At 35.8% G+C, this 11,001-nt stretch overlaps 1 protein-coding gene across 1 annotated transcript; it reads left to right on the top strand.

Moving 5' to 3' along the window:
- Positions 528-1,197, top strand: LOC109233566 (probable acetyltransferase NATA1-like). Its single transcript, XM_019399452.1, has 2 exons — positions 528-915; positions 1,016-1,197. Exons 1-2 carry the CDS (start codon positions 528-530, stop codon positions 1,195-1,197), a joined length of 570 nt encoding a protein of 189 aa, XP_019254997.1.

Here is an 11,001-nt window from a genome sequence, read left to right as displayed (position 1 = left end):
AAAATAAGAAGACTTTACTAAATTAGTGAACTATTGGTGCATTAGTTTAAAAAAAACCAAAATATTTTCTAATTTTTTATGTTTTACAAAAAGAATAATAATTATTTTATTTAGCATTGACCTTACGGTCAAAGTGCATAAGAGAACCAAAAAAATGAATTAAGGGGTATTTTTAGCCCAATAGATAAATGAAGGGTATTTTTAAGCCTTTTCCAATAGTTTAGGGGCATTTGAACCTTTTTCCGTTTTTTTTTTCAGCACAGAAGACGCGCGTGTGTTCAGTGTTACAGTTTTCACTTCCCAAGAGATTGAAGAGTTGTTGAAGTAACGAGTTAAAGTAGAGCTGGCAATGAGCTTTTCAGATAATGAAAAGCCACTCTTGATGTGATATGGAAATATCTATTTAATTGAACGACTAATTCCGTTCCAACCCTTCTAGTTTGACGACTATTTCTCTATAAAAACCTTTATTTTTTCATTAGACAAAAGGGTCACAAGAAATTTAACACCATCTTACCATACTAACAATGGCCAAGAAAATCAGTTTCAACACTCAAATCTCAGGCAGAGTTCGTCTCGCCACAGAATCAGACGTGCCACATCTCCACAAACTCATGTATCAAATGGCAAAATATCACAACTATACTAAGGTCTTTAACGCTACTGAGGCTTCTATCTCTACCAATCTTTTCATGTCCAATCCTTGCCCGCCTTTCTACTCAGTGACCGCATTCATTCTTGAAGTCTCACCCAACAATTTTCCTCAAAAAACCACTAAAAATTCCATTTTTGACCCAATTCAGAAAACCATTAATCTTGACTCACCTGTAGTAGACCCAGAATCAGAGCTGTTTAGAACCAATGAAGATGATATTTTCATAGCTAGTTATATCCTATTTTTTCCTAGCTATTCAGGTTACTTTGAGAAACCCGGTTTTTTTTATTGAAAATATGTATGTTAGGGAGTGTTATAGAAAATATGGATTTGGAAAAATACTATTTTCTGCTGTGGCAGCGCAGGCGGCTAAAATGGGGTTCTCCACAGTTGATTGGCTTACAGTTGGGTGGAATGTTGATGCCATTGATTTCTATGTTGGAATGGGGGCGTATATTATGGACGATGTCAAGCGTTTTAGGCTTTCTGGTGAAGGACTTGATGCATTTGCTTCAAGTGAGGATGCTGACAAGTTTAGATAAAACTATTTAATATAGCTTGTGTATAATGGAGAGCTTATTATAAGCATAGGCGAAACCAAAATTTTGAGTCAAAAAGTTCAGAACGAGTGAGATCTAATTATAATTAATAAATAAAATTTAGCTATATTTTTACTTTTTGGGATATCTGATAAGATGAAAATATAGTGGTTTTATTGCATTTTACAGGTTTTGTATTTTTGGGAAGATACTGGAAAGAAAATATGGAAATAAGACAAAAGTGTGGAAAATGAGAATATTCTGGCCATATTTTAAAGTGGCCTGGACTGCCAATTCTGTAATTTCGGACTCAACCTAGCTAGAAATGCAAAACTGGGCAGAAACACTAGATTCATGCCTTCGAATGTAGCTTAGGTACCAAGCAATTGAGTGAATTAACCACTTGATTAATAAAATCTAACTACCAATAGTGTGATTTCTACTTGAACTAATCAATTGCATATCATTGAACCCTAATTGACTTGAGAAAGTATCTTGCGGGTGAAAACCTCTTAGTATTGGAAGATATTAAGTTGTCAAATTAGAAATTGAGGCTATAAAACATGCTTAATTTATTAGAATTGAATACCCATATATTCAATGCATAGCTTACACGAAGCGGAAACAAGTGCCTTTCTCATATTTGTTACATCTCTAGCTACTTTTGCATTATACGTGTTATCTTTAACTCCTTAGTGAAGTAATTTAGTAGTTATATTTTATGAGATTCTAAGTTAATTGAGGAATTGATTAATCCTAGGCTTGTGATTTGTTTGATATAGACATAACAACTAAAACTAAAAGCTTTTATTAGTTCGGCAATTACACAAATTAAATTATAAATAAAATTGATGTTGAGTTGGATGGATTGAGTTATGATCCTTATTCTTATTCGTGTTGTGTGTCTCTTGGACACTCGGATTTGACTTGGCATGTATTTTCTTCACATTTAAACGCATGAGATATTATTTCACCCATTTCCAAATGAAAGTACAGTGAAATTTTATTTTTATCCGTATCATCTATCTCTACTTCATTCCTAATGTCCCTGTCCCATTCTTCTCCATTTTAATTCTTTTTTCTCGATACTCACAACTACTGGAGTTGGTACAGTAATACTCTTCGTCCACCAATTTTGTATCGTTTTCTTTTCGGCTCAAGGCTACCCTTATGACTAACAATTCTATTTGGTAAAAAAATTAATTTTCACATGTCATCGTCCCTTTAGCCTAACTTAAAACTCACCTAAATTAAAATAAACCCACCCGCATTCTAAGACCCATAAACAAAAATACTTTTCCTAGTCTATCCTTCTTCCTCTCCCTCTTCCGTTTCTTTCTTCTCTTTCTTTTCAAAATATTCCAACATCCAAAACTCTTATACACCCATTTTTTTCCTAAGCAAACAAAACTTTCTCTTATAGTTAATCACTTTCCTTTTCCTGTTTCTTCCTCTATTAAATGTACACATCAATACTTTTATTTTTGTTTCATCACAGAAATACCATTTAACATCAATTTTTCTTACTATATTTCACTGTTTTACACAGTAAGCTCAATCAAGTGTTTATTGCAATCACATTCTCCAATAAGTCGTATTCTCTCATATTCTCAGACATAGGATTTCAAATATTCCTCTTGATTTTACCGTCTCGTTTTTAAAATTGGCGGTGTTGATATTGCCTGAAGAGCATCCTCGTACTATAGCGTAATTTATGGACATGATCAGATGTTCAGACTATGGTGAGCCAATGTAGAAGAGAAAAGTTGAGGTCCGAGCAGAGACCAAATAAAACTCCGGTATAATCAAAATTAGATGCGGAGTTGTCAGGAAATATACATCAAAAAATATTGCAAATGCTAAATGACTATTACCATTAACTCTCTGTTAGTGTTCATATATTTGGGTGAAAGTTATATGACGTAAAGTGTTGGTGACTAAAAATTTTGATTGTCTAAAAATAAAACTTTAATGGTGGTTGTAGTGATTATTCAAATAGAGTGCAAGGTCAATAAAGGATGAGAAGAAGAATATGAACGTGCAGACGCTAGAGGGGGTGGTGGGGAGAGAGATTGATAAGGTGATGCATTTTTCTGAGAAGAGGACGACGCTTTGAGAAGGAGAAGAACAACGAAAAATAAGTCTTTTGGATATGGATTTTATATAGGGTGAGTATATTTTAATTTGGGTGGATTTTTAAGTTAGGCCAATGGGATGATGACACGTAGAATTTAATTAAAGGTTTTTTTTTACCTAACAGGGTTGTTAGTCGTAACAGCAGTCTTGAGCTGAAGAGAAAATGATGAGGGTAATTTTTGCAAAATAGGTGGACGAAGAGTATTATTGTACCAAATCTAATAGTCCAGGGGTAGTTTTGGTCCTTTTCCGTATAAAACATTCCCTACTTTCATTAGAAAATTCCATTTAAATGGTAACCAAGCTGAAGAGAAAATTTGACAAAGATGAGAGAGATGGTGGAGAAGTGAATAATATATGATGAATCTGGTGTAGTTTGAAAGGAAGGTGTAAATCTCAGTTTAGCCCGTTGGACTAACTTAATAGAAAAAAGGGGGAAGTGCACAGTTAGCCACTAAATAACACATGAATTTACTTTTAAGCCACTGTTTATAATGTCTTTAGTCTTTAGCCACTGCTTTAACTGCCCGGATGAAAATACCCTTCTACTCATGTCCTTAACTTTTGAACTTAACTTCAGGACTTCGGGACTACATGTCCTTAACTTTTGAACTTGGAACTCTAAGTTCAGGACTACATGTCCTTAACTTTTGAGCTTAATTTCAGAACTTCAAGACTACATGTCCTTAACTTTTGAACTTAACTTCAGGACTTCAGGAGTACATATCCTTAACTTTTGAACTTGTAACTGTAAGTTCAGGACCAAGTGTCTTTAACTTTTGAGCTTGTTAGTCTAAGTTCAGGATCTATTGACCTTAACTTTTGGGCTTCTTAGCCTAAGTTCAGGACCTATTGTTCTTAACTTTTGAGCTTGTTAGTCTAAGTTCAGGACTTCAGGGCCTATTGTCCTTAACTTTTGAGCTTGTTAGTCTAAGTTCAGGACCTATTGTCCCTAACTTTTGGGCTTCTTAGCCTAAGTTCAGGACCTATTATCCTTAACTTTTGAACTTGTAACTGTAAGTTCAGGACCTATTGTCCTTAACGTTTTTAGGTCCTGAACTTTTGAGCTTGTTAGTCTAAGTTTAGGACTTCAGGACCTATTGTCCTTAACTTTTGAGCTTGTTAGTCTAAGTTCAGGACCTATTGTCCTTAACTTTTGGGCTTCTTAGCCTAAGTTCAGGACGTATTGTCCTTAACTTTTGAACTTGTAACTGTAAGTTCAGGACCTATTGTCCTTAACTTTTGAGCTTGTTAGTCTAAGTTCAGGACCAAGTGTCCTTAACTTTTGAACTTGTAATTCTAAGTTTAGGACCAAGTGTCCTTAACTTTTGAACCTGGAACTCGAAGTTCAGGACCAAATGTCCTTAACTTTTGAACTTGTAACTGTAAGTTCAGGATTCATAACGTAGCAGAAAATCAAACGTTATTTGTATCTTTTCACAAAAAAAATAAAAATAATAATAATTGCAATTTACATATAAGATTGATGTCAAATTACACAACAGAAAGCTAATAACAAAAAGAATCAACTAAAAAGATAAAAGACTACAGAACCTTCATTTTCTCTTTCATGAAATATCATCTAAAAGGCATTCATGGTGTTTTTTCGAGACACAAACACATGAATTAAAAGACACTTTATACAGAAGGAACTAATAAGTTATAATGCATTTAAGGATGTAAACTTAGAATAACTTGGCTGAAGGGCGAGTTTAAGATCAGAGACACAGCCATGTGTTACTGAAAGAAAAAATGCACAGAAGAGATTGAGAGAGAAGCACACATAGCCAGCCACTTCTGTACAGAGAGAAGCGAGGGTTTGGGAAGAAAAGAAATGGAAGAAAGGGTAAAAATATCTTTTCAAAATAATTTTAATAGAGTAGTGGCTATTTTTGCTGAGCATTAGAGTTGGTGGATAAAAAATAAACACCATCTTATTTAGTGGCTACCACACGCCATTTTTACTAGAAAAAACTACAAAAATGGAAGGATTAGCCCATCACGTTACAGTTGCGATAATTTAAGGAAAATTTATCTGTCATATTCAAAATCTAAGAGCTATTAATGGATCACAGCTACCTTTCAATTTAATTATCTTTCATAGCTACAATGAACTTTTAATTTACCCATCATATCTAATACCAAATACATTGAGTTATTCCACTGTATAATCTTTTCTCTCAAACCTCTTTCTCTCTTCTCCCACAACTCTCTCTCCTTTTCCATCTCTCTTCTCCCTCGACAACAGAAAAGTCATCGCCGGCCGTCTTCTCCGGCGAAATTCTACGGAGCCCAACTAAACAACTGTCTCTTTCTCTCTTCCTCACACATCACCACCCTCCGCCATATAGCTACTTCACCGTGAATCACCCTTAAACACCGTCGTCACCCACCGCCAGATCAAGATATGAAATCACGAAGTGGCGATCAATCCATTACGGGCGGCAAAAACAATGGAGGAGGAAGATCGATCGGAGGCGTCACCAAATCTGGATCTAACGGAGATGCCGGTATCCTTGGCTACTTCTCCTTCTTTGTATCTCACATCTGAGTGTATTCGTCTGACCTGAGACTTATTTCACCACTACTACTTTTCACTCCGAAAAAAGAAGTCGCCTATTTCTTCTCCACTGCCTTTCACGCCGGAAAATTGTTTTATAAATACAATGTATTTTGTATTTCCTTCAGAGATCTAAAGTGTATTTTAGATTTTCGCCGGAGATCCGACGGGGTTTGAGTATATTCTCTATTTTTAAATACAATGTATGTTGTATTCTCGTCGAAGATTTGACCATATTCTTTATTCTTTTAGTTAAATAAAGTTAATTTTTAAAAGGATTTGAAAGTATTCTTCATTTGTTTTAGTGTAAATACAATGGTATTTTGTATTTCTCCGAAGATCTGACTGGGTTTGATTGCATTTTTCCTTTTTTAAATATAGTGTATTTTTTATTTTTGTTGGAGATTTGATCGGATTTGATTGTATTCTTCATTTTATTATTTTTTTTTAGTGTAAATACATTCAAATACAGTCGAATATGTTCAACCTTGCCACATCAAATAAGGTTGGATACAACCGAACAATGTATTCAAATACACACTAAAAAAAAATACAGCTTAACAGTGTATTCAAATACACTCAAATACAACGAATTGTTCAAAACTAGCTACGAAACGTAAATACATAAAATATAGCTACAGATTGTTAAAAACTCCTTCAAAGGTAGTCATTTATGAAAGTTCCCCTAATTTAACAAGATAGTTTGATTGAAAAAGTACCAAGTTTAGTCCGTCGCGTTTTTTTTATTTGAACAAACAGGAAATATTTATATTAAAAACTACATAGTGTTTAGTACATTACTTCCATACCTTGCGTCACTTTCTGATACATTGATTACCTAGGCTTGCTAAAATATTGCAAGCATCATAAGATAGATTTTTAACAAAAACATATTGTTCTTCTAGTTGATTTCTCACAAAAGATTCTACATAAGAAGGCGGTTGAAAAAAATGTCTTTTCCCTTTTGCTTGAGTATTTGCCTTCTTTGCCAACTGATGAGCGACATTATTCCCTTGCCGGAATACGTGTTGGAGGGCTACTTGCTTCTCTTGGTGCATTAACAACCTGCATTCATTAACAATGTCATCATATAGTTTGTTGCCTTGTTGTATAGAGTGAATTACCTCCCTGGAGTCTGTTTCTATTTCAAGAGGGAACATTCCCCATTTCTGCGCTGTTCGGAGTCCCTCTAAGACTGCCTTAATTTCTACTTTTAATGATCCGTTAGCATGGGTAGATTTTGCAAAACCTACCACTCATTTTCCATTAGCATTCCTGAATACACCTCCTGTGAGCATGTAATTTTTACCTCATTAAAATATTCCTACAAATTAATGATAAATTGTTCTTATTTATTTTTAGATTTTTTTTAGAGTTTTTTGGTGTTTATTTGGAGTTATTTGCATTTTTAGTCGCATTTTTCATTTTTAAGGTTATGAAAACTAACAAAATTTTTTGAACTTTCATCATCTTGCATTATTAGGTTTTTTTTAGTTTAATGCCTAATTACTTTTTTAATTACTTCATTAAAAGAAAATCACAAAAATTATTTGTTCTTGACATTTTTTTAGTTTTAGTATTAAATTAAGTAATTTTTCCTTTTTAAATTTAAAGTTGACTAATTGTGTAAATAATACAAATAGATAATTATTTAAATTTTATAAATTAAGATAATTCGGTACTTAGTTTAGGATTTTTTAAATTAATTAGTTTTAAAAAAAAAGAAATTTAAAAAAAGGGTCTTGGCCAAATTGGGCCATTTCTTTTTAAACTAGCCCAATCCTAATTTAACCCAAAACACCCCAAGCCCAAGCCCTTAAAAAATCTGATCCACCCCCATCTCCCTCCACTCAATCTTGACCATTGATCTCTAGTAGATCCAACGGTCCGGAATTTCCTTTTCTTTTAATATAAAAGTGTCCTAAAATCTTTACCCCCTCATTTCCAAACTCCCCACTCTTCCACTTCTCTCTCAACTCCCCAAACCCTAAATCCCCCCATCTCTCTCTCTCTTCTCTCTCCTCCCATTTCCGCCGCCACCCTTCTCCACCGGCAGGGCTGCCCGCCGGAATTCTCCACCGGCGGAGCTGCCCGTCGGAATTCTCCACCGGCGGCGGCCAACCTCCAAAAACCCCCCAAAATAACTTCAATCTACTCCTTTTCTCCTCCTCTACCTCACCCCTCCAACTAAACACATAAAAATCCAACACCAATAGTGGCCGAAAATCCTACACCACCCCTACCCCGCCGCAGAAAATCGCCTAAGGCGGCGGTGGAGCTCCAAAACCCCTCAAACTCACACCATACACTCCTCTGATCCTACCAACCAAATCCTCAAAAACCCAACCAAAATCCGTAGATCCTGGATCTAAAAGGGCTAAAACCCTAGATCCAAACCCTTTCATTTTCCTAGCCGTTAAAAAATCCTCCGGCCAAGATCTCCCATCAAGGATCTTAGATCCCAGACGGGAGTCTTGGCTTGGGGTTTTTTCACGGTTAGACCCATTTAATTTAGTTATTTTATTTACGTATTTTATTTTCACATTTATTTTATTTCTGTTTTTTATATCTGCATTGTTATTCTATTTTCTTATTTATTTTACGCATTTTGTCATTATTTTAATTTTCTGTTATTTATTTTTTTATTTTATTTTTTTACACATTGTTCTGTTAATTATTGTTGTTAGTTATACTCCGTTATAATAAATTAACTAATTAAAATAGGACTTAATTAAAAATATAGATAAAGTTAGTATAAAAATATTCTGTTATTTTTATTATATATTTGTAATTTCATTTGTTAGTTAATTAATCAAAACGGATTAATCAAGATAAAAAGTAAAAAAAAAAAAGAAGAAAACAGTGTTGCTTTCTTTCTTTCTGTTTCATTATTATTTCCTTTGCTTATTTTGTTAATTGTTTGGACTTGGGTAGATAGACATGCCCAAAGCTTTGTTGTTATTGTTTATTTATTTTTGTTGTTAAAATTGGGCCTGGCTAAATGGACAGGCGCATAACTTTGTTAAAGTTTAAGAGCCCAAGCTCTTTAGGCCAAGAGTCATCTGACTCAGGCCCAGAACCAATATGGTTTTGAGGTAATTCCAAGACCCTTTAAGGGTCAATTTTGGAAATCTAAATTCTAAAAATCATTCAAAAAAGTGCTAGAACTTTCTAGAATAGAGACAACTGTCCCAATGCTGAAATATTCGAAAATAGGACACTTGTCTATTTACTGAGATAAGGAAGATACTAGAAATTGGACAGCTGTCCATTTCTGTAATGAAGATACCATTTTTCCTAATTTATAGGTAATTTGTGACGACCCAAAGGGGTCATCACTTGTTTTCTTACCCATTCTGTACTTTCGAGGCCTTGAAAATCTCATCTAGGGTTGCCTCGATTTGCGTGCGCAGTCCGGGCGCGTAGGCGGAAAGCTTAAATGTGAATTCTGTGAGAAAAATGCTAAATTTTGATATTAAATTGAATAAATTTGACTTCGGTCAAATTTTTGGGTAAACGGACCCGGACCCGTGATTTGACGGTCCCGGAGGGTCTGTAGGAAAATATGGGACTTGGGCGTATGCCCGGAATCGAATTCCGAGGTCCCAAGTCCGAGAAATGAATTTTGTGTGAAATTATTTTCTGGAAATAACTAAGGAAATCGGAAATGAAATGTGATTAGAAGGCTATTGTGACGACCTAAAGGGGTCATCACCTGTTTTCTCACTCATTTTGTGTCTCCGAGGCCTTGAAAACCTCATTTAGGCTTGCCTCGATTTGCGTGCGCAGTCCGGGCGCGTAGCCGGAACGCTTAAATATAAATTCTGTGTAAAAATTGATGAATTTTGATATTAATATGAATAAAGTTGACTTTGGTCAACATTTTGGGTAAACGGACCCGAACCCGTGATTGGACGGTCCCGAAGGGTCCGTAGAAAAATATGAGACTCGGACATATGCCCGGAGTCGAATTCCGAGGTCGAGAGCCCGAGAAATGAATTTTTCTGTGAAATTATTTTTCAAAAATTAATATGGAAATTTGAAAAGAAAATTGATTAGAACGTGTTGGTATCGGGCCCGTATTTTGGTTCCGGCGCCCGGTACAGGTCTTATATGTGGTTTAAGCACTTTCTGTGAAATTTGGAATAATCCCGTCACTGTTCTGTTTTTATGCTTTTAAAATAACTGGGCAAAAATGCCCTTCGTGTTCGCGGGAGCAAGGCCGCGTTCGCGAAGGGTTGACACAACAGAACATCGCGTTCGCGATGAGGATGATGCGAACGCGAAGAGAAAGACTGGGGGGGGGGGGTCCAGGAATTGTTATACGCGAACGCGTGAAGAGCCACGCGAACGCGCTGAGTAAACTGGTGAAGTTACGCGTTCGCGAACTGTGGAATGCGAACGCGAAGAAGGAATTTCTGGGGGTCCTGAAATTAGCTTACGCAATCGCGAGAGTTGTGACGCGAACGCGAAGAAAGGGACCTGGGAAGCATCGCGAATGCGAGCTGAAGGCCGCGAACGCGTAGAAGGGAATGCCTGTGCAAAAATTGCAGAAAAATCTGCTATCATCCTAAGTCCAAAACTACCCCGAACACCTCCGAAAATACTCCCGAGCCCTCGGGGCTCCTAACCAATCACACATACTAACTCAACAACATCCTACGAACTTAACCGTGCGATCAAATCGCCAAAATAACATCAAAATCAATGAATAAAACCACAAAATCATCACTTTTTCATCAAACTTCATAAACTATCATTTTTTTAGATATTTAGGTCCGAAACACGTCAAATGACGTCTGATTTCAACCAAATTTCACNGAAAGCGCTTAAACCACATATAAGACCTGTACCGGGCGCCGTAACCAAAATACGGGCCCGATACCAACACGTTCTAATCAATTTCCTTTTCAAATTTCCATATTAATTTCTGAAAAATAATTTAACAGAAAAATTCATTTCTCGGGCTCTCGACCTCGGAATTCGACTCTGGGCATATGTCAGAGTCTCATATTTTTCTACGGACCCTCCGGGACCGTCCAATCACGGGTCCGGGTCCGTTTACCCAAAATGTTGACCAAAGTCAACTTTATTCATATTAATATCAAAAT

Source organism: Nicotiana attenuata, chromosome 10 (assembly GCF_001879085.1).
Source record: "Nicotiana attenuata strain UT chromosome 10, NIATTr2, whole genome shotgun sequence".
Lineage (NCBI taxonomy): Eukaryota > Viridiplantae > Streptophyta > Magnoliopsida > Solanales > Solanaceae > Nicotiana > Nicotiana attenuata.
Note: the sequence above shows the minus strand (reverse complement) of the source record. Positions and strands in the feature narration are given on the sequence as shown.

Bases quoted from the DNA above. Each gene is read 5' to 3' on its own strand.
- LOC109233566 (XM_019399452.1), top strand. From the start codon at position 528: ATGGCCAAGAAAATCAGTTTCAACACTCAAATCTCAGGCAGAGTTCGT. The intron at 916-1,015 runs GTTACTTTGAGA...CTGCTGTGGCAG, and splicing joins ATTTTTTCCTAGCTATTCAG to CGCAGGCGGCTAAAATGGGG.